At 45.6% G+C, this 27177-nt stretch overlaps 1 protein-coding gene across 15 annotated transcripts in view; it reads right to left on the bottom strand.

Moving 5' to 3' along the window:
* PDE1C (phosphodiesterase 1C) overlaps positions 1-27177 on the bottom strand; it is a 701054-nt gene that overhangs the window by 588981 nt on the left and 84896 nt on the right. For 2 of the 15 annotated variants that reach the window (XM_059074639.2, XM_067042384.1), the window contains exon 1: positions 17470-17556. The exons of the other annotated variants lie outside the window; for them this stretch is intronic. In XM_059074639.2, the coding sequence (XP_058930622.1) occupies positions 17470-17554 (85 nt within the window). In that variant the 5' untranslated portion in view covers positions 17555-17556. Of the gene's footprint in view, positions 1-17469; positions 17557-27177 lie in introns of those variants that run through there. 15 annotated transcript variants of the gene reach the window in all.

The following is a 27177-nucleotide window of genomic DNA, read 5'->3' as shown; positions in this document are numbered from 1 at the left end:
TTCCGCGGCATGTGGGATCTTCCCAGACCAGGGCTCGAACCTGTGTCCCCTGCATTGGCAGGCAGATTCTTAACCACTGCGCCACCAGGGAAGCCCATTTAGTTGTATTCTTAAAGTAGGTTAAGTTTATGGTAAATTACACCTCGATAAAGCTGTTTGTATTAATCTGAATTCTCCAAAGAAACAGAACCAATAGGATACATATGGAGATATATAGGAGGAGATTTATTATAGAAATTGGCTCACACAATCACGGAGGCAAGAAGTCCCATGATCTGCCACAAATTAGATGATGCCCACCAGCACTATATATATAAAAAGTTTATAGAAATCAGAGAACTCCCCAATAGAAAAACGAGTATGCTATTTATAAAAGAAATACAGGTGCTATTTATAAAAGAAATAACAGATAATAAATAAAGGTTCAAATTCACAAATAATCAAACAAATTAACAGAAGGGTTATATGCCATTTTTTGACCTACCAAATTATAGCTTTTTTTAAAGATTGAGATCCAATATAAGGGTCAACAGGCAAAGTCATACTTGTGTGTGGAATTGTAAACTGGTTCAACACTGCACGGGTAGAATATATATTTCAAATGCTTCAGATATATTCAACTCTTTCTACTCAACAACTTTACTTGTAAGAATTTATCCTAAGGCAAAAAGGATTTATAGGGCTTCCCTGGTGGCACAGTGGTTAAGAATCCGCCTGCCAATGCAAGGGACAAGGGTTCGAGCCCTGGTCCAGGAAGATCCCACATGCCGTGGAACAACTAAGCCCATGTGCCACAACTACTGAGCCTGTGCTCTAGAGCCAGCGAGCCAGAACTACTGAGCCCGCATGCCACAACTACTGAAGCCTGCGCACCTAGAGCCCGTGCTCTGCAACAAGAGAAGCCAACGCAATGAGAAGCCCGCGCACTGCAACAAAGAGTAACCCTCCCTCACCTCAACTAGAGAAAGCCCGCGCACAGCAACGAAGACCCAACGCAGCCAAAAATTTAAAAACTTTTTTAGAAGGATTTATAAAGATGTAAAAACGATGGTAGTCACTGAGCAGTATTTGTGACAGCAAGAAAGCAGAAAGAACCTAAACGTCCAACATCAGAGACCAGTTAAATAAACCATGGTACCTTAAAAACTCTGTTGAGGAAGACTATTGAATGAAATGATATTAATTACACACTGTTAGGTAGGAGGAAAAAAGTAAACAACAATACAATAATGGTCTCATATTTGAAAAAATAATAATGAATATTCATATGTTTTAAAACTCAAGCAGAAAACACATTTCTCAAAATGTTAACAGTAATTCTCTGTACGTGTTGATATTATAAGTAGGATTTTGTGTTCTCTTTGCCAATCTTTATTTTATAAATTTTTCCACAACCAACGTGTACAACTTGCATAATAATTGTTAAAATAATAACAACAATAGAAGTAATATGTTGAAAATCATTAAGCTTTATTCTCCTTTCAAAGAGCAGTAATATGCTAGTTCTTTTTCCCTCATCATGGAAGAGAGCACCATGAATTCCCATTAATGAAAAAAGATGTGGCTTCCCATCACCCTGAGGGACACTTTCAGTGGGATGATTACGCTGCTATGACAACAAGGGGAGGATGTGATGTCACATAATGATCCAGTGACTGCAATGTCCCTGTCCCAATGCAGAGCTCTCACTGCCAGCTGGAAATCCAGCAGAGACCTCATTAAGAGCAGCTGTTCAGTAATTACTAGAAGTTTCCCCTCATCATGCATCCAACTCTGAAAACAGCCCTACCGTAGAACTCCCAACTCCTGATTCACAGAGGGCTTAATCTCCGCCTTCTGTAGAGCGCAGACGACAGCCACCAGAGATCCCGGTCAAGTGTTGGCACAGTTAGTAAATGCAACCTGGATCAACAGGGACCAGGAAAGAAGCAGCAGCCAGAGGACTTTTACTGAAGCAGACATAAAGTCTCAAGGTGTTTAGAATGTTTAAATATTGTCATTTCCATTAGAGAAAATCTAATACACCTCTAACCCACAGAAAGGAAGAGCAAATAGCAGTGATCACATAGCAAGCTGGAGAATCAAGTGTAATATGAAAATGCATAATGAATTCTTCTATAATGAATATGAAATCCCAAGACCCTGTTCATACAGTGCTCTGCACGGAGTTGGGGCAAATTGCTATAATGAAAGAGCTAGACGAACCCGGTTTCAAGTCCCAACCCTACTACTTAATCTCCGAAAACTCAGTTTCCTTACCTGTAAACTGAGAATAATAAGGTTTAAAAAGGATTGCTGAAAATTAAATATAAAGCTCTAAGCCTAGTGCCTGGTATTCAAAAAAAGTTAGTTCCTCTAAAAAATTTTCACAGAAAACTAAATGGATAGGTCAATGAATTAATTGGTCTTGACTGGACCAAGGCAAAAATCTCCTAACTGGCCTCTCTCTCTCTGGCCACTCCTACTGCTAACCATTCACTACAAGCACATATTATGCTGTTCTTACACATGCCATTTTCTCTGCCTAGAATTTTCCCAGAATCTCTCCCCTTCCCATCCCCTCCTGAACCTCATCCAGTTCAGTGATTCCCAAACAAAACCACACATCAGGGTTACTTAGACAGCTTCCTAAAAATGCACATGCCAAGGTCCCACTCCATAACTACAGAAGCAGAATCTCCAAAGCATGGGGCCCAGAAATCTTTAACAACCTCCCCATTTGGTTCGTATGCAGCCAGTCCTGCCCTTGCAGTATCTGAAAACCACTGATATAGCTAACTCCTACTTCGTTAAAACTTGGTTTAAAACTGGGACTCTTATACAAGCTGGTAGAATTGTAAACTGGTACAACCACTTTGGAAAACAGTTTGGCAGTTCATCAAAAGTTAAACATTAATTGATCATACAACCCAGCAATTCCACTCCTAGGAATCTACCCAAGAAAATGACAATACGTGTGCACACAAAGACTTGTATGTGAATGTTTACAGTAGCATTATTCGCAGTTGCCAAAAAATGGAAACAGTGAAGTAATTATACACGGTAATGATTGCACAACTCTGCAAATTTACTAAAAATCATGAATTGTACTTTTTAAATGGGGTGAATTTTATGGTATGTAAATTGAATAAAAACTGAATAAAGCTGAATGAATGGAAGGGAAGGGGGAGGGAAAAGGAAGACAAGATAAGACAAGACAGGAAAAAACTGGGTCCAAATTCCTGCAGGCAGTGAGCCCCTCCTGCGCTTGTGTTACCCTCATTCTTCATAAATCCCTCAAACAACACTTAGCCCATGGATATTATTTTTTTAATATCAGTCTCCTCACAAGCCCACACACTTTTCAAGAATGAGAAAATTGTCTAATGTCTCCTTATATTTGCAGGGCAGTCAAAGGGCACCTAGCAAATGTTTGTAAGAGAAGGAATGAGTGGCTGACCGAGCTTTCTGTTGAAATAAACTCTGAGAAACATTCTGGTCCTAAGACCTTCATACCCAGTTGCCTCTCCCATTCAAGGTCATAAACCCTCTTACTGGGAGGCTAAGAGGAGATGCTGGATGTCCCAAAAGTGCTTTGAATTTTTACCAAAGGCATGTGCCACAGGTGTAAGAAGCCCCTTCCAATGACATCTCCCATGCATGGTCAGGCTCACACACAACTATATTAGCTTCAGATGCCCCGGATTCAAGCCCTGGGCTCCTCACTTCCCAGGGCAAGTGTCTGTTTCCTCATCAGAAAATGGGGAAGTAAATGAGCTAGTGCTTACAAAGCCCTTAGAGTACTGCCTGGAGAACAGCAAATGCTCAATCACAGAGAGAGAGAGAGAAAATAAGTGTATGTGGTGTGTGTGTTTGTACATAAAACGTGTGTGTGTATAATTGGTGAGAGAGCACTGCCCAAACAGGCCACACTGTGAGATGCTCAGATAAGTTTCACCTGGCTCGTGAGGTATCCAGGTTGAAGAAGCCAAGAACAGTGCAAAAGAGGGCCAAGGCACTAAGAGAGAGAGGGAGCTGAGTAATTTTAAATGTCCATGCATACAATTAAGTTTTTAAATGCAGATAACAGAACAACATGGATAATCCCATTTAAATATAAAACTGCTATAGAATATTATGTGAATTTACGATAAAAAAATATGGAAGCAGATTCACCTAAATATTAACAGAGGTCATCTCTGGATAATGAGTTTTTCTTTCCAGAGTTCCCAAAATGAATACAGATCATTTTTAGAGGCAAATGAAATTAATAATCCCATCTTCACTGTGTTTAAAAAATGAATTAAGTGATTAGGAAAGTGAAGAAAGCCTCTTGCCCCCACGGACCACCTGCCTCTCTGGCAGCCTGAAAGTTTGTCTGGTTTGTTCCGAAGAGAGAATGAATATTCAGAAGGGTATAGGAAGGCCCAGATACAGAGGAGCAACACCATGTGCACAGTAGTTGCCCATTATGACACAACAGCAGGACCAGTCAACACTCACACAGTGATTCACCCCAGTGCAGCCAGCCCCTGCATTTGTGAACACAAATCTGATCAAGTCACTTCTTTTTTTTTTTTTTTTTTTTTTTTTTTTTTGCGGTACGCGGGCCTCTCACTGTTGTGGCCTCTCCCATTGCGTAGCACAGGCTCCGGACGCGCAGGCCCAGCGGCCATGGCTCACGGGCCCAGCCGCTCCACGGCATGTGGGATCTTCCTGGACCGGGGCACGAACCCGGGTCCCCTGCATCGGCAGGCGGACTCTCAACCACTGCGCCACCAGGGAAGCCCCTCAAGTCACTTCTGCTTAAAACTATTAGTTGCTTCCCGCTGCTCTTGGGAAAAAGACCAAACCTTTCAGCTGGTCCACAAGAACCTCTGCCCACCTTTCCAGACTCTTCTTAACCCATATTCCTCCTCTACCCACCCTCCAGGCGCAGGGCCTGGGCTGCCCGCTCCATCTGGATGCTTCCCCACCTCCTTCTCCCACCCCCTTCCATCAGGGGAGCCCACCCCAACGCCCCCTGGACTAGGTTCCATGCCATTTCTGGGAACTTGGACAGCACCCCAGCCATTCCATCAGAGCACAGTTACACCACTGTGGGCTCCACTGAACTGGTCAGTTTGACTTACATTGTATCCCTACTGCCTAACACAATAGCTGGCATGTGGTGGGCACTCCATACAGAAGGCCAAGTGAATGATTACCATCCACGGGTAGGCAGGGACACTGCAAAGTGTGAGCCTAGAGAAAAGACCAGATCACAGAAGGCCTTCAAGCCTTACTTGGGAATGTGGGCTTGATCCTGCACGCGACGGGAAGCTACTGGACAGTTTTAAACTGCAGGGCAGCAGGGTCAGCTGTGTGTTCCAGAAGAACATTCTAGCTGTGGTGCTGAGAGGCATTTGGAGGGGAGGCCAGTTGGGGAGGTGAGGAGACCACTTGGAAATATTGCAGTAGACTCAGAGAGAGAAAAAGGGGTCTAAACTAAGGCAGGGGAGATGGAGGGCAAAGTATGGAGAGGGAAGAGCTTAGAGAAGAAAATCCATAGGACCTGATGACTGACTAGATGTAGGGACACAGAAAAAGGAGTCAATTAAGATGGTTCCCAGATTTCTGCTTCAGATACATGAGCTTTCCAAAATGCAGAAACTGGATTTAGGTCACTGCTCCCGAAATAAGGCACTTTGACTTCTTGAAGCCCCCTTGAAATGGAGCTGCTCATAGTTCTCTTGCAGGGTTATTGGTAGAATCAAATGAGTTGCTGTTTGGGAAAGTGCTTCACAAATGGTAAAACCTTATCATTATCATCATCAACATGGGGGTAACAGCTTACAGAACAACTGCATAATCATCTCCAGAAAACAGCTTCCTTGGGGGACTTCCCCGGTGGCACAGTGGTTGAGAATCCGCCTGCCAATGCAGGGGACATGGGTTCGAGCCTGGGTCTGGGAAGATCCCACATGCCACGGAGCAACTAAGCCCATGCACCACAACTACTGAGCCTGCACTCTAGAGCCCGCGAGCCACAACTACTGAGCCCGCAGGCTGCAAATACTGAAGTCTGCACACCTAGAGCCTGTGCTCCGCAACAAGAGAAGCCACCGCAATGAGAAGGCCACGCATCACAACGAAGAGTAGCCCCCGCTCGCCACAACTAGAGAAAGCCCGCGTGCAGCAACAAAGACCCAACACAGCTAAAATTAATTAATTAATTAATTAATTTTTAAAAAAAGAACACAACAAATACCTAGGAATAAATCTGAAAAAAGTTGTGCAAGACCAGTATTCAAAAAAAAAAAAACAGCCTCCTTGGAATGGTCACCAAGACCAGGCTTATAGTCTTACACAACTGGCCAAATTTCTGCATCTTGTAAACTTTTAAACAGTTAGCCTCATGAATGACCCAGATAAGAAAAGAAGAAAAGGCATCTTGTTGGAAAGTTGGGTTTCTCTGAGGTCCAGCAGATGGCTGGGATCTGGTCCAGTTCAGAATGCTGCTGGGTCTCTCTTTAAGAGATGCTGGATTCCCCTTCAATACTTACTGACTTGACAAATTTTGAAAATCTAAACTTCCAAATGTTAAAGAAAGATGAGTCACTGGACACAATGAGCCTTTCTTGGAAATTGTAAACTAATGGCTTTAAAATAGAAATCTATCCACTTTCCCACTCGCTACCTAAATCCCATGTGTTCGTTTGGGATCTTCGTGCCCAGGAGTCAGGAGTAAATCAATGCCAGCTTTTTCTGGGGGGCCTCTCAGAGAGATGACGTTTCCAAAGGACTGGAGGGCTCCCATACTTTGTATCGCAGGTGAACATCTAACCCAGCCAAAATGCCTTCAGGTTTGGCATGAGCTAAGGAAGGAGAATAGAGAAGGGAAAGGAATTAAGATTTATAAGTACCTGGGATGGTCTCATTACTAGGCCAGCACTTTATAAATGGCATAATCGAATATAGATATTATTATTCCTACTTTACAGGATTCAGAAAGGTGAAGACTGTAGTCAGATATCTCATCAGTGGTGAACATCAGAGCTCAGCAATTCAACTTCCGGTTTGTGCAAAAAAACAAACAGTCGATCCTTAGTTCCCCGACCAGGGATGGAAACCGTGCCCCCTGCAGTGGAAGCTTGGAGTCTTAACCTCTGGACTGCCAGGGAAGTCCCTAGAGGTCTCTTTTTAAAGGCTAAACAAACGCTGGTAGTCAGTAGTGATGCAAGTCCAGCATAGCTGATCCTTCTCCTACTTTCTTCTCCAAGCCCAGGGAATCACACCTGAGCCACTCTATGCCGTTATCAAGAAGAGAGGAAGCACAGCTGTCTGGAGAAGCAAAGCGAAAAGGCAGGAATCGGCAAATCAATTAACGTGATTTCCTCTCCGAGAAACGAACCTCGGCAGCGGCGTTAGTGGACTAATACTCATAGATGGAGTCTTGAGTGGTTTGGACCTTTGTCCGGCAGATACTGCCCTCCAACAGGTAAAAACCAACTTCCAGCAGCTCGGCTTCCAAGACCCCCGCGGGCGCCTTGGGGAAGGCCTGGTTCTCAGGCCAAACTGCTGCCACACTCCAGAGCCTGCCTGCCAAACAGCACAGGAAGTGCCGGCCAGCTCTCCCCAGAGTAGCTGGCACCAATTACCCAGAGGCAGCTGGAAACACTCGTCTGGGCTCCAGATCCCTGGCCTGATGGGAAATCCTACACTAAAACAAAGACTGCCTTGCAGCCGCGCCAGCACCCAACATAAGTGGCGGGTCGGGGGCTATGAGAGGCAGCCAGGGGGCAGGCCGGGGAGCACCAGCCAAGGAAGCAGCTGTGGGTCTGGGAGACTTGCCCACTCCTGATTTCAGAGCCTCTCCACAGTCACAACCAATAGCTACCAATTACTGGGCATCTAGAGTATGCTGGGTTCCATCGTTGCCCATCCTACTGAATTCCCCCAACAACACAACAAAAAAGGAAGTGTTATCCTCATTTACAAATGAGGGACCCAAGGCTCAGAAAGACTGATGCTCTTTCCCACAGTCACAGAGACCGGAAGCCCCAGGCCTGGATCTAGAGCCCGGGTCTTCTGCCTCTCCTTCCTTTCCACATAACATCCTGACCTAGGAGAGCTAACCACCTAAAAAGGGCCTGGCAGTTAGGGACTCACTCTGCAAAGCCATCACAAGTGACACACTAAGTCCTAAAAGACGATTAACTGGTTAAGAAGATGGGAACATCTGTAGGTCCACCATGGATTCATCAAGAACAATTGTACAGCACTGGGACGCCAATGTCCAAGAACACACAAAAGTGAATGCCTTTTGGCAGGAAATGCCAGTTTTGAACAACAGAAAGCAGAAGACCAAGGTCATCCTTACAGCTTTTCAAGGAACAGCATGAATGGGTGTTTGATCAAGCAGGACTCAGAGATGGTTATTATTATCTTCATGTTAATAATATTGTTATGGAAATTTATTATTATTACTACATACAGTATGAATATTATAATAATATGGAAAAATATCATGACATTTTATAGAGAACTTACTATGTACCAGGTGCTGTTCAGAGTACTCATTTAATCCTCCAACACCCTAGGAGACAGCTAATATAATTATCTCTATTTAACAGATGAGCACATTGAGATAAAGAATAGGTAAGTAACTTGTCCAAGGTCACAGCGATCACACAGCTAATAAACTGTGAAGCCAAAATTCAAACCAAGGTAGTCAAGCTCCAGAATCCATACTCTTAACCTCTACTCGTACTGCCTCCCAAATACAGCAAACATTTATTAAGCAGGATCCATGCTAGGTGCTTCCATGACTAGTATCTATTATCACATTTATTGTTCATTACAAACGAATCTAGCAACATGAACGGAAGCCATGAAGGCTTCATAACACATCAGAATGGAGCTAACCCCGCGGGCAAGCAGAAACACTTGGAAATCTCCACCCAGCCCCACATTTCTCATGGGATTTGATATCACAAAGGTGAAACAGCTGGAAGGCGCAGGCAGCTACACATTGACTTGTCTTTGGTTAGAGCTCAGCGGTTATCAAACTTCACTGTGAGTACAGTGAATTACCATACAAAGTTGTGTACACAAAATCTAGTCTACTTACTTCAAGAATAATTTCAGGGCTTCCCTGGTGGCGCAGTGGTTGAGAATCCGCCTGCTGATGCAGGGGACACGGGTTCGTGCCCCGGTCCGGGAAGATCCCACATACCGCGGAGCAGCTGGGCCCGTTAGCCATGGCCGCTGAGCCTGTGCATCCGGAGCCTGTGCTCCGCAACGGGAGAGGCCACAACAGTGAGAGGACCGCGTACCACAAAAAAAAAAAAAAAAAAAAAAAAGAATAATTTCAGCTCTTTGCTAGTCCTACATTCAATTTGCCTCTGCGTTGTTCTGAACTCTGCAAATTTCTTTCACCAGAAATCCTGAGAGCGCCAAACTTAGCCATTCCCCTGCACCTTCCGGCTCTGGGACAGCTACGGTGGCCTTCAGGACTCAAAGATCACCGCCTTCCCTTCCTGGAGTGGCAGGAACCACAGAGATTTTTGTACCCGGCCAGCTCACTTACAGGTGGAGAAACTGTCGTCCATGTTAAGCGACTTGCCCAGGATTACGGAGCGAGTTAGGAAGAAACTAACCCTAACTTTCAATTCTGAGTCTGATATATGTTTTCCACTACACTGTGCATTTTTTTCCCCTGTGGTTCCCCTGGCTCTTCTACAGTGCTATATTCAGCAAATGTTTATTAACTCCCAATAATAATAGTGCTATAGACTGATTTTGTGTCCCTTCAAAATTCATATGTTGTAAACTAATCCCCACTGTGATGGTATTAGGTCGTGGGGCCTTTGGAAGGTAATTAGGTCATGAGGGTGGAGCCTCATAAATGGGATTAGCACCCTTATAAGAGAGACCCCAGAGAGCTCCTTCACCCCTTTGCCATGTGAGGACAGCCCACAGTGAGAAGACAGCCCTCTATGAACCAGAAGCAGGCCCTCACCAGACACCAAATCTCCCCAGCCTCCAGAGCTGTGAGAAATACATTTCCATTAAGCCACCCAATCTATGGTATTCTGTTATGGTGGCCTGAATGGACTAAGATAATGCCTAGGAGCTCTGCTTGCATTATCTCATTTAATTGCCCAACCCGGCAAGGTAGATACTATGTTTATTATGTCCATTTTACAGCTTAAGACACTAAACTTTAGCCACCTGATGCCACCTCTCCAAGATCATGGCAAAAGATGAGGTTCAGAATCTGAACCCCAAGTGTCTAACTCCAGAGCTTGTTATATTCTGGACTCTATGAGGTCTACCAGGTCACCATCCTGGTCCCCTTTTCTTTCTGTGTCCCACGGCCAATCCCCAAGTCAAGTTTAGAAGCTCTTTCCTGCAGTGCTGTTCTCCCCACTACCCTCAACGTCCCCATGGCCCCAGGTGGACTGTGCCCATTGCTCTGCTAGGTCCACGAGGCTTGGCAGACATGCCAGGGACACCGTGTGGCCCCAGAAGGTGCATTGGTCCATGAGAGGGCAGGAGGGTGTCCAGTGCCCACTCTGCTCTTGTTCCCATCTGGCGTCAGGGGCCAGGATACAGTACAGGGTTTCCTGGTGGCCACTCCGGCACCAGCACAGACCAGCAGTGCCCCACGTCTAAGCCTGCCCCCAGAACACACCCACAAACCCTCAGGATCACACCACCGACCCTCACCTACTCGCAGCCAGAGCCAGCTCTAGTCATTATGATTTCAGGGGAAGGGAAGGGTTGCTGAGCAAACATGCAGTGTGACAGTGGGCACTGGGCATAGAACTTCACTCCCCAGGCCGCATTCACGCACGAGGAAGGTGTCACTAGCCCCGTTTATTCTAAGAAGGAAACCGAGGCTCAGAGAAGCTAACTGACTTGCCTGACCAGAACAATAAGGCTTTGTGTGACTCCAAAGCCCAGGGTTTCCCACTACAAATGCCCTCTCTCGGCTGACAGACATCCCTAAAGCTATGCACTCCAGTTGCTGGCTGACTATCAGAACCCCGTCATGAGAGCCTCATTCCTCAAGCTTCCCTTTGTTGAAGTGCAAATGCTGTGCAGAGGGGTGCACAAGTTTTAACCAGTATTTAAGTCTCCCCTAATAACAAGAAGCATTTTTATGGCATTTCAGGGTTAACAAACATTTTTTCATGCATAACTTCACTTGACCCTCACCACATCCCGTAACTAAGGATCACACTCCGCATCTTACATGTGAGGAACTGAGGCTCAGATGCAGGAGTGGGGATCGAGGGGGGCAGTTGAGAGCCAGAGTAGAGACCGCAGTCCCAGTTTGCGTGAGCCCTCGGTCCACACACCACCTCCCCTCACTCTGCTCCAGTCTTCCCAGGGATGTGAGGAGGACGAAGGAATTAGGGCAACAGGCACTGGGAGGTGGCGGCAGGACAGTTTGCCTTGGATCCTTATTCAGCTCCTTGCGACCCACCATCACCCCCAACCAGGCGTACAATGCCCAAAGGTCTCGCCTCCACCCAGACAAACTAGCAGGCAGACGTGACACTCAGCCAAGAGAGCACTGAGACCGGTCTGGGCTGAGAAAGCCCCCAGCCATACGCACCAAGGGAGGCCAGGGGCCCCTATGCCTGGGCTGGAGAGGGGCCACATCCCCGGTGCATGCAGTCCCATCACCCCAGCCACCCACGGAGCCCTGCCCACCCAGAACCCCTGTGAAAGGAGCATCCTCCAGCAGACCTCCCCACTTAGCGGGGCTTCCCAGCACCTGGCAGTCCCAGGGTGGGACAGGAACCCTCACTCCTAGCCCCCTTGGGCCTCTGATTGCTGTCTAGGGGCCCCTTGTTTTTCCTCCTCTGGGACAACCCTGCAGAGAGAAACGCAGGGGCAAGGGGGCCAGTGGCAGCTGCTACAGGAAACGTATCCCTCTGTTAGCAACACTTCTTCAGTACAGGCCTAGAATTTTCCACAGCACCACCAGGTTCATTTTTGAAGGAGGCAGCTTCTTTTCCATACGTCCCACCAACTTCACATCCTCCCAGCCCATGGCTTCACCCACTTCCTTCTGACACCCTGGAGGTCATGGCTGAGGGGAGAAGAGGAAATGAGGATCCCCCGAGCCCAATTTTCTCAGCTATAAACTGAGTGGTGAGTAGCACCAAGGGAAATCGAGGGAGGCCCCCTCAGGCAGCTGGAAAAAAAAAAAAAGTGCTTTTGTTTTCTGTGGACATACTTCACTTTGGGGGGAAAGGTGTGTGCTTGTATTTCAGGCAGCCTCATGGAGAAAGTAAGAATCTGCAAATCCACTGAATACAAACCCAAATATATAACCAAGCCCCCGAAGACGAGGAAAGTTCTTCTGGAAAGCAGTGATACTGCAACTCCTGCAAAACCATACATTTCATATTCAAATGCGAGTTCACAGTCAAACTACACTTGAACTTCTACATATGGGCTTCAATTAATGTTAACAGTTGTAATCGTTAGCTACAATCATAACTTCAGTGGTTTCCTAGGGAAGGGACCCTCAAATCACAAAGGCTGATGACAGTAGTGCTTTCTGGATGTGGCATGTGTTCAAGCTCGTGGTCTCGTTTCCCAGACCTCTTGATCGCATACCTGATTTCATGACCTGAGAATATCATTCAGAGAGGACACAGACCATTTCCCAGGTACTTGAGGGGAGCGCTGAACAGGCAGCCCTGGTGGGAGGCGGACTAACAAGCCTATTTCTTCAACCTGATCTTCCTCTCAGGAGCAGCCCTCCCCTACCTGTGACAATGGTCCATCTTTTTCTGGCTTTGCCCCAGCCTGTGCTCGCTCATCAGACCTCGGCAAACTCCCTGACCTGTCCTCATCAGGATGATGGGCTGGTCCCAAGGCTCAGGCACAAATAAAGTCCACCATGGGAGGGAGCACGGTTAGCACAAACCCTGGGCTGAGGAGTCAGGGCAGATGTCGTCTGAACCCAACCCTGCCACTTCCTAGCTTGTGACTTCTGGAAGATTACTTCCTCTAGGAGTCTCAGGAGCTTCTTCTCCTAAAACGGGGGTCATGACACATACCTTTCAGAGTCGTTGTGAAAGGTGGTCAAATGAGCTGAGTAGAGCACCTAGTTCAGTGCCTGGCCCACACCCCACAGCTACGCATGGCAAATGGCAGGGCCTGTTCTTCGTGCAGCCTTGACCGTCAGTGTCCCAGAGTCCCTGCAGACAGGGCACAGGCCAGCTCAGGAGCCCCAGGCTTCCATGCCAGAGGGAACGCTCACAGGGTTTCTCCCCGAGGGTGTCACTGGCGTTTAGGGCAATTCCTCACTGTGCAGGACTGCCCCTCACACTGCAGAACATTTAACCCCTCTGATCTCTGCTCACTGTCTGTAGAGCCTGTCCCCAGCCCCCTAGAACGCAACTACTAATAGTGCACCATATGTGTCCAAATACCCCCGGGGAGTACCATTCCTGGCAGAGAACCACAGCTGAAGCCTTCTCCCTGCCAATCTGAACCACGAGTCTCTGAGCCAGATGCCTCCTCTTATCCCAGAGACATCCATTTAACAGAGAGAAGTTCTGTCAGGAGCCCTCCAAGGACACTTGATTCTTGACCTTGCCACAGGGGTGGGTCACGCCTCTCCTTCTGAAGAACCCTCAAGACCCCCACTGTCCTCATAAGCCTCCCCTGGTAAGAATCTCTTGACTCACCAGGACCATAACATAAATTCCTTTAGTAAAGTTCTCTGACCTGGAAATTTTACATAATTAACAGACTGGAAGAGAAGGTGATTCTTAATGACAGAATGTCAGACGCTTGAGAAAGGGAGTGAGTGACCTGGGCACCGGGATCTCTTCAGGATTCTCCTCTCACATGGTAAGAGGGGGACTGTCCACCTATTCCACCCTGCTGAAACCATGGGACAAGCTGGCAACCATGGGCACGGGCTACAAGATAGCTGTATGTCCTGAGATCAAGTCCTGCCTGCCACACACTGACGTTGCAGTAATATGAAGTCCCCTGCTCAGAAAAAAATGTCATGTAACATATATGACAGACAGCACTTGCAAATTATACACACACACGTACGTGTTTGTATATAATGTGTATTATTATATGTATTAATTATATAATTATTATGTGATTAGTATATTGTATAATTAATATACAGTGATAATTATATATTATGTATAATTAATATATTGATTATATGTGTAACTAACATGTATTATGTACATTAAGAGTACAGTTGACTCTTGAACAACTCAGGGGTTATGGTTAGTTGAAAATCTGCATTATAACTAACCATCAGCCTTTCCTATATGTGATTGCTCCATATCCCCAATTCCACATCCGCAGATTCAGCCAACTGCGGATCGTATGGTACTGTAATATTTACTATAGAAAAAAATTCTCGTATAAGTGGACCTGCGTGATTCAAACCCACGTTGTTCAAGGGTCAACTGTACTTGCAAATTTAAAAAAAATGATGAAATTCCCCCAGAGGAAAAACATACAGGCAAAGAACATAAAATGGCAATTTCACAAAAGAAGTGAAATAACATGTGGAAGTAAGATACGACCTTCCACCTCTCGAACCAACAGCTTTTGAAAAATTATAGTGTCCGGTCTCATGAGAGTGTGTGAGCACCTGATATGTTGTTGATGGGAGTGTAAGTTGGTATTTCCAGAGGGTAGTTGAGAATTATGTTTTAAAATCCCTAAAAATATAAATAGTCTTGGACCAAGAAATCGTACTTCTAGAAATTTATTCTCAGAAGTATTAATTGGATGTACTCAAAGATTGAGCCTGTTTTCATTGTCTATTATGGTAAAAATCAAAAGCAACCTAAATAGCCAACAATTGAAGATTTTTTTAAATAAAAACTTTGAATATAGCTTGAAACAAAGCTATTATGATATTAAATAACATTACCAAACATTATGACTGTATTTTGTTTAAAAAAACCTGTGTATATACAAAAAAAAAGTACTGGAAGTCTAGACAAGAAATATTAATAATGTTTAGCATCGGGTGATAAAATTACAACTGATTTTCTTTCTTTCTTTTTGATTATCTGTGTTTGCTAAAATGTCTATATTGGCCTAAAACTTCTAAAATGTCTCTTATGGCATTTAGTAGCTTCTACTTTGTAAAATGTTATGTATGAACACATCGCATCACCCCAAGAGTACAGATTCCTTGAACACTGGGTTCTAAGTCTGATTCATCATCATAAAGTCCCCATGATATTAGCTTAGGGCCTTGAATAATTACAACAATTACCATTTATTGAATATTTGCCATATGGCAGGCATTGTATTAAATTGTATCTTTTAATACGGTAAAATTCAAAAAGCAGTTTTTGAAGAAGGCAGGAGAGGAAGAGGGCAGATGGAAAGGAGTGAATGAATAAATGCCCAAAGATCTGAAACAAGCTGGCAGCTCTCTCACCAGGAAGTGACCTGCTCACTTTTGAGGTCCCTTCTGACTAGCAGACCACACCAAATGTGCTAGACCATTTCCTCTAGTGAGGATGGGAGCAAAAAGAGGGGCGGGGAGGGCTACACCGTAAACCTCGGTTTTAGAAGCCACACTTCTTGGAAGATAAGATTTCACAGGGAACTGCCAGGTAAAACTTCAAAATCATTTTGGGGAGCTTCCTTATCAGATTCAAAAAAACTAATATTAAGACAGCAAAGGCCTTTTAATGAATCACTTTTGACCTTGGCAACCTTTAATTCATTCCTACAAAAACTCCCAAGCACCCACCATCACCATTATGAAAGATAAATTAGACACAGTCTCATCCTTAAGGAATCTGTAACGTAAGAGGACAATGAATAGTTGCTGAAATAAGTGATTCAAGGCCGGGTGTGAGCTCTCACAGAGGACTAAGAGGCTGAGAGGACTGCAGAGAGAGAAATTCTTTCTGATGGGGAAGGAGAGCAGAGGAGGTAGCAAATGAGAGACAGGATAGACAAGATTTCTCAATGCAGAGTTGGGGGAAACGGCATTCCTGGCTGAGGGAACAGCCTGAGCAGAGGCTCTGAGGGGTGGGATGTGGGCAAGGGCAAACAATCATGAGTGTGTGGAAGAAACGGGTTTGAAGTGACAGTTGAGGCAGGAAAAGCAAGTTCAAGCCAGAATGGGGAGGCTTGGGAAGCAGGCAAAGGAGTTTAGACTTAATTCTGGTAATACTTGTTCAGCCCATGCCCCCCAAATCTTGGGCCACTTCATTAGAAGGAGCAAAAGCGGTCCAGAGATGAGCTCCTGTCCATCAGCCTCTTCTTGCCCCTGGCAAATTCCTGCTACACTTCCAAAAAACACATTAATACACCCCTCACTTTCAAAGGCTCTGGGGTGAAGTTCAGAGTTAAAGCCATAGTGACCTGAGCACACACAGAAGTAGAAATGCTGAAGCAGCTCCTTGACACCTGGCTCTGCCCTGCCATTCTCCAAACTCTGACATTCCAGAGAGGAAGCTGCCCTGGCTTAGCCCATCTCCTGGGAAGATGAGGAGGCAATCCCTGGACCAGCTGGTGTGCAGCACAGAATGGGCAGTAAAAGCACCAAGAACTGATCTCTTCAAATTCAGCTTCCAGAGGGTCAGCCCTGTGGTCCTGTTCCCTCTAATAGCCATGAAGACACCCCCAGGGTTTGGGAAAGGAGCCACTAGGAGTCCAGAGGACAGCAGACAGATTTTTCTCAAATATTTCAGAAGCATGATACATCCTTCCCTCCCTGCCTTCTCTCTCTCTCTCTCTCTCTCTAAATGTGCCTCTTTTTCTGCTTTATCTTCACTCTCTCCCTCCCTCCCTCCTTCCTGTCTCTTTCTCTCTCTCTCTCCTTGTGTCCCTTTCTCTTCTTGCTTCAATTTTTGTAGAATCTATCCTTCAATCTCTTTCTCTGAATCTCTCTATGTGTCTGTCTCTCAAAGCCTCTGCCTCTGTTTCTATAACTGTCTCCACGTCTTTGACATTCTATATCAGTCAGTCTCTGTCTTGGCATCTCCGACTTTGTATTTCTGACGTGCTGTCTAGGTGTTTCTACTAATGTCTCTGTCTAGACGTCTCTGTCATTCTGTCTCTCTATGTGTCTCTGTGTCTCTGTCTTAGTGCCTGTCATGCCCACGTCTTTCTGTCACTCTCTCTCTCTCCCGGTATTTCCATCTCTCTGTCTCTATCCCTCCTCTCCCGGCTTGTGTTACTAAAATCGCAGAGAGGAAATCGAGCAGTTCCAAAAGCTGTGACCCTAAAAACCAGCTTCAGCGGGATGCCGGGTTAGAGCGGCGGGAGGGGCACCGCGGGGACAGCCCCGGTGAGGCGGCCGGGCCACACACGCGACTTCCCGGCCCCGGTGCCGCTCCCCGGGTCTCCCGCCTGGCGAGCGCCTCACCTTGCCTCGCGGCCCAGCCCGACCCCGAGAACCCTCGGCGCCACCGGAGAGGGGGTTTGCCCCAGCCGGGAGTAGAACAACAGAGGGCGGGAAGTTCTCACCGATGGTGAAGCTGTAGCCATCGATGCTGAAAGTGGCACTCCGGCATTTTTTGAAGCCCTCTTTCCTGTTGCTGGCGTCCGTCATGGCTCGGCCGGTGGCGTCCCAGGGTCTCCCGCGGCGGGGCGCGCAGCCCCCGCGCCGGCGCCTCGCGCTCGGCCGTGTCCCCTCCTCCGACGCACCGCGCGCTGGCTCCGCTGGTCCGCCGCTCGCTGCGAGCGGAGCGCGCCGGCTGCAAGCACCGCGACCGCGAGGTCGACGAACGCACTAGGCACACGGCGCAGCCAGCGAGCGTCGCAACTGCTCCATCTCCAGTGCCAGGTTCCAGACACCACGAGAGGAGTGCTAAGAAAGGCAGGCGACGCGGACCGGTGCGCGTGGATGCAGGCCGGTGGGTGGGTGGGTGCCGAAATCCCTGTCTTTGCCACCCTACTCCCTGGGAGCCGCTGAAGCCCGCACGCTTCAGGCACGCCTGTTTTCTCTCAGCTTCGCCTTCCCCTCTCTGGAGGCTGGTGGGGTTTGGGGACTCTAGGGGATGGCTAAGATTTGGCGTCGGGCTTCTTCTAGATGTTTCTCTGGCGGACAAGAGAGCTCCCAAAAAGCACATCAACAGATGGAAAAGCAAACATCTAAGCCGGTCAGATGCTGCCAAAGTTTGCTCCAAACAAGGAAGTCGGGGAAAAATCGCCACGCCCACTTCCTCCCAGCAGCTGTCTCCCTAACTAGCCTGGAATCCCGGTAAGATTACTTCTCGGCAGTCCCTGGCCAGAAGGTAATTATCAAAGTAACCCATATTTGTAGCTAAGCGCTTACACACAGAGGCTCTAAGATGTGCAAGTTCTAGTCATTCCAAACGAATTGTCCAAGCTCTTTCCAATTTGGTTTTGACAAATAGAGACTCCTGGAATGTGTTGCCAAGTAAAGATTCCTGGAATTTGTGGAGGTGGCAGAAATTTAACCAATCCTACAGCTAACCCCTCTTGTTACAGTAGAGGAAACTGAGGTCGACAGGGGCTTGACTAAGGTCCTACAGGTAAAAAGTGGCAGCGTTTGGAAAGAAGAGTTTCACTTTATGACATCAAAACAATCATTGGTCCTTCCAGTACCTGAAATGACTGAGTTAGGAAAGGTTTGTACAGGGGAAATCATTCCCTCCAACCAGCAAGCAATTGCTAAGGATTTACAGCTGCACTGTTCTGTGTCAGGGGCTGGGGAGCTCATGTAATGAGACTAGAGCTGAGTCCCTTGGTGGAGTCCATGCAGTGTAACCCATGGAATGACAGTGCTACGGTCAGGTTATTAAGGGACTACAGTTAATTTAACCTCATTTGTCATGATGGAATTTGACACAATTACCAAACACTTGTCAATACTAACAATCAGGTATATCTGTCATTGTTTCTTAGAGAACAGTGGGTCCACATGTCTTCAGAATCTAACTAAAATTATAAGTCTTCTCCAAAAAAAGGCACATATACACACATGTGCAGTATTCCACATGCAATTTCAGGGGACCCATAAAACCCTCAAGCCCACTGGCAACCAGGTTAGTGAATATCTCAGGAATTGAATCTTCTTCAATTTACCATATATTTTTAGAGAAATGGGTATTTTTTAAATGTCAGATGTAGTTGGAACGTCAATTATAAATTCTCTCTGGTAAGACCTAGAACCATATTGATAGTTTTCTCAGGTCAATGGCAAGATTAATTGATCCAAAAGGCAATGGATGTCACAGACCCTGTGTCACACAGAATGGCATGTCCCAGCTTGGAAGTAAGAGAGTGCTTCAAACCCTGAGGCACTCCTTGAGACTGGAACTTGTTACAACACAAAAGCATGAAAAAGGCTCTAGGAACAAACAGACCTGGGTCTGAAATGTGGCTCCACCACTTACCACTTACCAGCTATATGACCTTGAGCAAGAAGCTAGACCTCCCTAAGTCTGCTTTCCTCATCTTACAATGTGAATTAGGAGAGGAAATGGGTGAAACCTAGGCATGCAGTGGGCCTTCAGTTATTGCAATCACCAGGTGACTCCCAAGTTTCATTATGTAGACAGTGCAGAAAATTCTTCACAGCAATAATATATTTTCATTACTGTTATCATTAATTTTTTTTTTTGGCCACATTTGGTCTTCATTGCTGAGCACGGGCTTTCTCTAGTTGCAGGGAGCAGGGGCTACTCTTCATTGTGGTGCACAGGCTCCTCCTTGTGGTGGCTTCTCTTGTTGCAGAGCACAGGCTCTAGGCATGCGGGCTTCAGTAGGCTCGTGGCTCGTGGCTGCGCTCGTGGGCTCTGGAGCGCAGGCTGTAGTTGTGGCGCATGGGCTTAGTTGCTCCGCAGCGTGTGGGATCTTCCCGGACCCAGGCTCGAACCCATGTCCCCTGCATTGGCAGATGGATTCTTAACCACTGAGCCACCAGGAAGTCCCTGTTATCATTAATTTTATAAGAAAATTATATATGTAAAATGTTTATATGTATTATATATAATGTATTTTAAATATAGTACCCCCAAAAGTTTCTTATCGTTCTCATTTCCCTGTATTTCTCCCACTTTCCCAAACCTTCAGCAGAATCACATGCCTTCTTTTCTGGCACTGTAAGTTCTGGAATGAGGATCCTGAAAGCCCTGAGTTATAGTCTCCTATGGTTAAGTTACCAAGAAAAAGAAATCCTAATGTGATGGAAAATTTTCCCTGAGTGAGTGAAATTAAAACTTGGTATTTAATCACTCTTAGCAGAAAAGCTTTTTGAAATATAATCTATAAAAATAATAACAATGTGATCATTTATCTGTCCCCTAAAAACTGGTAAAAATAACTTGCCTGAACAATTAGAATTGTTTTTAAATTGCTTCTCCCCAGAATCGTTCTCTCTCCCTGGTTTTAGAGATTGCACACCTACAGAACCACTGAATGCACTGCTTCAAGTGCAAAGCCTGAAAGAAGCCTTCTCAGTGTGGGGCTCTTACACGAAACCAAGTGAAGTCAAGTGCTGACATTACATAAGCCAAGAAAGAATGAGTTCAAGACTAAGGTCAAAAGAAGCATTGCTTTTGCTTGTTCTTTCAGAAATGCTCCTTTAAGAATGCCTGTGAAGTAAGGAAACTAAACCAAGATACCCAAGCAGATGGGTGAATCCTATGCTCTAATTGTTAGAGCAGGGGTCAGCAAACAGACCTGCAGGTCAGATCCAGCCCGTCACCTGTTTTTGTAGAGTCTTCAAGCTAAGAAGTGATTAAGTGATTGAAAAAAAAAATTCAAAAGAAGAACGTGTGACACATTAAAACTGCATGAAATTCAAATTTCAGTGTCCACAAATAAAGTTTTATTGGAACATAACTACGCTTATTTATTTACATATTGTGCATGGCTGCTTTGAAACCAACAGGCAGAGTTGAGTAGTTGTGCCCAAGACTGCATGGCCTACAAAGCCAAAAAAGGCTGGCTGTCCCTTTATGGAAAATGTTTGCTGACTCCTAGATTATAGTAAATATCTTACACCTGTCCAGGCTTAGATAACTTCTAGTTTTATTATATTTACTTTAAAATAAGTTTGGAAAATCATTGATCTGCTTTTAATTACTGGAATGGATTCTAACAAGGAAGGCACAGCAACAAATGCTTGATGAATGAAAGAAGGAAGGAAAAAAGCAACATACATAATAATAGTTTGATCCAGTTATTAGCCAAGATTAATTAGGTTAGAATTAATTTCTCCCAAGATAATGCATGACCCTGGTTTCATCCCAAGAAAGCAGAATAGGAACTGAATTCAGTACCTAAATTAGTTCATAGCTCATGGATCAAATAATGTCCTTCAAACTATAACAACTATAAAGGAAAAATTTTAATCTGGCAGGATACTCCTCTGACTCAGGTGCTAACAGCATGTCCTTTGATACTCCTTGTGAAGGGGCTGATAACTGTTTCTATGTAAAAGAAAGAGTGTCAGTGGAAAGTACTTATTGTTCATTGGTTTTAAACCTCTAGAAAAAGATGAGCATATATATATATATATATATATATATGTGTAGCATATGTTATCAAAAAAAGTCCGTTTTCTAAGAAAATAACTTTTTATTTGTCATACCAAAGAGAAGACAGCTACTCAGCACTTCATTAATGCATTTTAACCATTCTCAGATAGGAAGCCATCTACCATTTGGAATTCTCCCAACAGCCAATGGCCCAAGAATTGTAAACCCAAGTTGCCCCAATAAGAGCATTGTTTATACCCCTCATGGACATCCTCAGCTCTTTGACAACTACTCCAGTTTTTGGAGAGGACCCCCTTGCAGTCACATCATCACAGAAATGGCTACAGGCAATGAAGTTTCTGAATTGCAACCCTGTTCTTCTGGCTGTAACTGGTACAGTCCAGATAAGGCTAATGAGTATCTTTGCTGTGAGTAGGAATTGTGAGAGGTGAAGAGAAAGTTCCACACCCAGTTCCAGCCTGCATCTAAAAATCAGCTCCTCCCAAATTCTATGAGATGCCCTAGTACCTTATACTACATTCCCTTTTTGTGAGTGACCCAGCATAAGGGAGTTTCTGCTGCTTGCAAACATGAGTCCTAACTAATCCATCAAACGCGCTCCCTTTCAGGGAGAGAAGGAAAAAATAAACAGAGAAAGAAAGGGTGGAATTAAATTAACATTACTGAGTGCCAACTATGTGTTAGGCATTGTGCTAACCAAGAAATAGTCCCTGCCTTTGAGGACTTTACAAGAAGAGAAAGTCCCAGAACAGTCTCTGGAACCAGGTGTCCAAATAAGAGAGCAGTCTCAGAAAATCTGTATCTATGGAAGCTACTCCCTTCAGCTGTCACTAACACCCTTCTCTGTTTCATTTTGCTTCTACTTTAGAAGCCTACTCTAGGCTTCCCTAGAGCCTATTCTTTGTTTCTCGTATTTATTAGGCCCAGGGATGGCAGCGACTATCTAAATAAACAGAGAGAATAAAAAGCAAAGTGCCTACACACTTGAGGGTCAGAGAAAGTTCCCAGAAAGATGACGTGAAAGCCCTGATGGAAATTACAGAATTCTATTTGCACAGTGAGGCAATTTTTCTTTGTGATAGGAATGGCCACTGTCTATTTTTCAACTTTTTTTCTAAGTTTACATATCATTAGTTCATCCGTGGAAATAACTATTTTTCTATACCTGCCTTCAGTGTCTCAAAAAATCCTTCCATGTCTCAAAACGTATTAGCTGAGCGATGCTTCCCCCATAACATCAGGAGCAACTTAGAGTAAATTAATTCTTTTTTGCTCTAAGAATTTAGGGAGAATTTTCTGGTAGCCTTTGCAGTTAGGAGATTTTTAGAACTGGAGACACTCTGCAGTGGAGGTGGAGAGACGAAAATGATGGTCTTGAATTTCTTTTTCATAATCCTGAATATCAAGCCTGGACTATTCTTCCCCCCTCAGCCCCCCTGGTTTGCCTAGAGACCTCCTCCTCACCCTTCAAGTCTCCGCTGATGTCCCAGGTCCTCCAGAAAGCATTTCCTGCCTGCCTCTTCTGGAGGGAGGTGGCCACTCCACTTTAAGCCTCCCCTGGACCCCATTCCGCATCTCCATACTAGAACCATCACACTGCTTGTTTGCACACTGGTCACCCCACAAGGATATAAGCTGCTGGTGGCAGGTCTGGGTCTTCCATCTTATACCCAGCAGTGCCTGGCACAGAGTAGGCCCTTGCTAAAACATTTGATCAATTAAGGAGTGAACACAGATGTAACATGCAGTGCTGCACAGCCAGCAGGTGATGTGATTGGGGCAGAAGAGTCATTCTCAGTCATTCCCTCTCTCCATTCACCCTCTATCTTCCTCTGTGATGAGCTTTGGAGCCAGCTCATAATAAACAGGTTAACAACATTTAAAACTAATAAATACAGGGAGATCAGCTTGGTGCTTTGTGACCACCTAGAGGGGTGGGTTAGGGAGGGTGGGAGGGAGACGCAAGAGGGAGGGGATATGGGGATATATGTATACGTATAGCTGATTCACTTTGTGATACAGCAGAAACTCACACACCATTGTAAAGCAATTATACTCCAATAAAGATGTTTAAAAGAAACTAATAAATAAAACAAAAAGCTCCTCTGTTTGCTAGCTGTGTGACCTTGAGCAAGTTGCTTAGCCTCTCTGAGTTTCAATTTTTTCTTCTGTAAAACGGAGATGTAGTAACTACCTTATAGGGAATATGTGAGTTATACCGAGATAAATTAAAGACGTTCCCTGAACCTGACCCATAGTAAACTTTCAATATGTGGTGTATTGTTGTTTCTTTTTTTTAAATTTGGCCACACCGTGCGGCTTGCAGGATCTTAGTTCCCCTACCAGGGATTGAACCCGTGCCCTCAGCAGTGAAAGCGTGAAGTCCCAACCACCGGACCACCAGGGAATTCCCATCAATATATGTTATTTTTTAACACCATCATCATCACTAGGACACTAGGTCCCTTTTGTGCTTGTTTCCTGCACAGTGTTTGAGATAATGCATACTCAGAAGCAAGAGGAACAGGCTCAGAGCTCACTCACCCTGGGCCCAAGGCCCCAGAGTATCAATCACCCCGTGAGCAATGGAGCCAGAGGTTCCAAGCCTCCATCACTCAACTGAGCTGCAGACACTCATGGGCTTCCTGAGAGCTGGCGTCTGGAGCATGGACAAGGCCTGGCTCAGAAAGCACTCTCAGGAAATGCTCAGATACTCTCCTACCCACCAGCCCCTGTCCCCCTCCCTGTTCCACAACACTTCTGTCACCTAGGCATCACTGCATTTAGTGGACATGTTGTGGCCTTCATCTTCTCAGCTTCTTGGCAGCGTTTAACTCTGTGGACCACAGCTGCATCATTTAGGATTTCTTTTGTTCCCTGGGCATCCAGGGCACAACCTGCTCCTGGTTTTCCCTCTAGCTTTCTTAGTCACTACCTTTACTGTTGTTAACCAGAGAAGCTCTTATCCAGGAACCTCTTCTCACTCTATTCCCTCTCTGCTGAGCAATCCTCTTCACTTTGATAGCTCTGTTAATGACTCTCAAGTGTCTATTTCCAGCTCAGATCACTTCTCCAAGCAACAGGGTATCTCCTTTTTCTTCAGAAGATCTTATAGGCACCTAACCTCGACTCATCCAAATCTGAACTCTTCACCCTCCTAACCCACCTCCAGAGTTCCCTTGGGGTGTTGGAGAAGGGGGATAATGCTTCTACTCCCCTTCCCAGGCCAGGCCCACCTTTATCACCCTCCTTCCAATTTCTTCTCTGGCTGATTAGGGTTCCAAGGCATTCCTCGGGCCAAACTCACTAGGACAAGGATCTCTGCTAGGAAGAGCCACCCGGCACCTCTGTGAGAGTTAGAAAAGGGTCCCCTTCCCCTGGGAGAAGCAGCCCAGGCAAGGACAAACACAGAGCTTGGTGAGTGGACATGGGCTGAGTGTTGCTCCCACACTGTCCTTGTAGTCCTCAGGCATCTTGGGGTTCCTTGCCATAATACCTCCAGAATATCATCAAAGCCTCCCTCTTAACCTCCAGTTGCCCCATCTCTGTAAATGGTCCTCCCATGCACTCTACCATCGGATCAGAACCTATGAGTCATGACTGTCCCCTCTCGCTCCTCATCTAAACAGCCACTAAGTCCCGACAGAACTACCACCTAAATGTCTGGCATCCATCCACCCCTCTCCATGCTCCCCCTCCCCAGCCCATGCTACACTGTCTCTCACGTGAACTGTCACAACAGCCTCTTAACCCTGCAACCTGCTGACATTCTTGCTCCAAGCCTTTGTCTATCCAGCAGCCAAGATGACCTTTTTTAAACAAAAATTTAGTGCTGTCCTTTCTCTGCCTAAAACACTTCAGAGACACCCCATCACTCTAGAAAAACTCTCAGAACAAAGTAAAACCTCTTAGAATAAACTAACAGGATAAACACTTAAAAGTTAGTTAAAACCAACAGACAACAACAACAAAAAAACCCACCTCCTTACCTTGGCTCATAAGGCCCTACAGAATCCTGGAGAGAACTGGGAGTAGTCCAGGGGAGTATAGGTGATGCTAGGAGAGGTAAGTCTGAGTCAGATCATGAGGGACCTTGGTTTTCATGATGGGAAGTTTGGACTTTCCCCTATAGAAAGTAGAAAGCATGAAATGCTTTTATAGGAGATGGGGACTATCAGGAAGGGAGTGGGAAAGTTTGACAGGGTAGGGAAAGCAGCAGTCAAGACAAGCTAGTTCTGTGGGCAACTGCAGCTTAATCCTCTACAGAACATCAGGAGCCAGTGTGAGGCACCTGCCTCAGTTGTCAACCAGAAGAGAGAAGGAGCCGGGGCATTCCTTCAGTCACTGGTGAAGGGCTGCTCCCAGAAGACACCAATTCCCTGGCACAGTCATCCCCTGCTGTGTGCAGGGGATTGATTCCAGAGCCCCCCGCCCCCGGATGCCAAAATCCTCAGATGCTCGAGTATCACATCAAAGGTATAGCATTTGCATATAACCTACACACATCCTCCCATAAACTTTAAATCATCTCTAGATTACTTATAATACCTAAAACGATCTAAATGCTACATAAATAGTTGACTGAGCATGGCAAATTCAAGTTCTGCTTTTTAGGAACTTTCTGGAATGTTTTTTCAAATATTTTCGATATGCTGTTAGCTGAATCCACAGGTGCAGAACCGTGGAAACAGAAGACAAACTGTATTCCTGGCCTGCTGAAATGGCAGCAGAGCAAAATCTGGTGGATAGATGAAGGTTTCAAGCAAAGAAATGCCAGTTCAGCAATTGGGAGTGGTAAGAGCATGGGACAGAGACCAGGCCTTGACAGAATCTGCTACATTGCGCTCATCTGATTTGCTATGTATAAAGAAGACTCTAACTACAGTTGCAGAGAACAAGCCAGAGAATGGGCATTCGGATGCTTCATTTTTCATGCATGCTCTGACACGTAGAGAGTGCATGGGAGGGGCAAGAAGATTGTGATGGCTAATTTTATGTCAATTGGGCCAGGCCATGGTACCCAGCTCTGTGGTCAAACATTCTGGATGTTTTGTGAATATCTGGGGTGGTGGGGGGCGATGAGATGAACATTTAAATCAGTGGACTCTGAGGAAACCTGATTACACTCCATAATGTAGGTGAGCCTCATCCAATCAGTTGAAGATCTTACTACAAAAATGCCTGACCTCCCCCTAGCAAGAAGGAGTTCTACCAACAGACAGCCTTTGCCCTCAAACTGCAACTCTTCCCTGGGTCTCCAGCCTGTCAATCTACCCTGCAAATTTTGGACTTGCCAAGCCTCTACAATCACATGAGCCAACTCCTTAAAATAAACCAACCTCTCTCTGGAGAGACAGATAGATAGACAGACAGACAGACAGGCTGATAGATAGACGGATGGGTGCAGCCTGTTGGTTCTGTTTCTCTGACTAATACAAGGGTAATAAGAAGGAATTTGGAGAAGATGGGAAATGGATACTAGTGGCCATCAAGTAGCTTGAGAGGACCCAGGAATCAGAGAACCTGCAGGGATCATATTCTACACCTCAAGGAAGGTCTGAATGCCAAGGGAAAAAAAAAAGTCATAGATGTCCCGGTGTGTTTGAGCCGTAATTTCTTCTGGCTGCAACTATCTCTGACCTTTATTTAGCATGCCATAATATTACTCAGTACCTTTGGGTCATCCAAGTTTGCCTCACACTAG

The sequence above is a fragment of the Kogia breviceps genome, chromosome 9 (genome assembly GCF_026419965.1).
Source record: "Kogia breviceps isolate mKogBre1 chromosome 9, mKogBre1 haplotype 1, whole genome shotgun sequence".
In the NCBI taxonomy this organism is placed as follows: Eukaryota; Metazoa; Chordata; class Mammalia; order Artiodactyla; family Physeteridae; genus Kogia; species Kogia breviceps.
The sequence above is the reverse complement of the archived record's forward strand: the minus strand, read 5'-3'. Positions and strand labels throughout refer to the sequence as shown.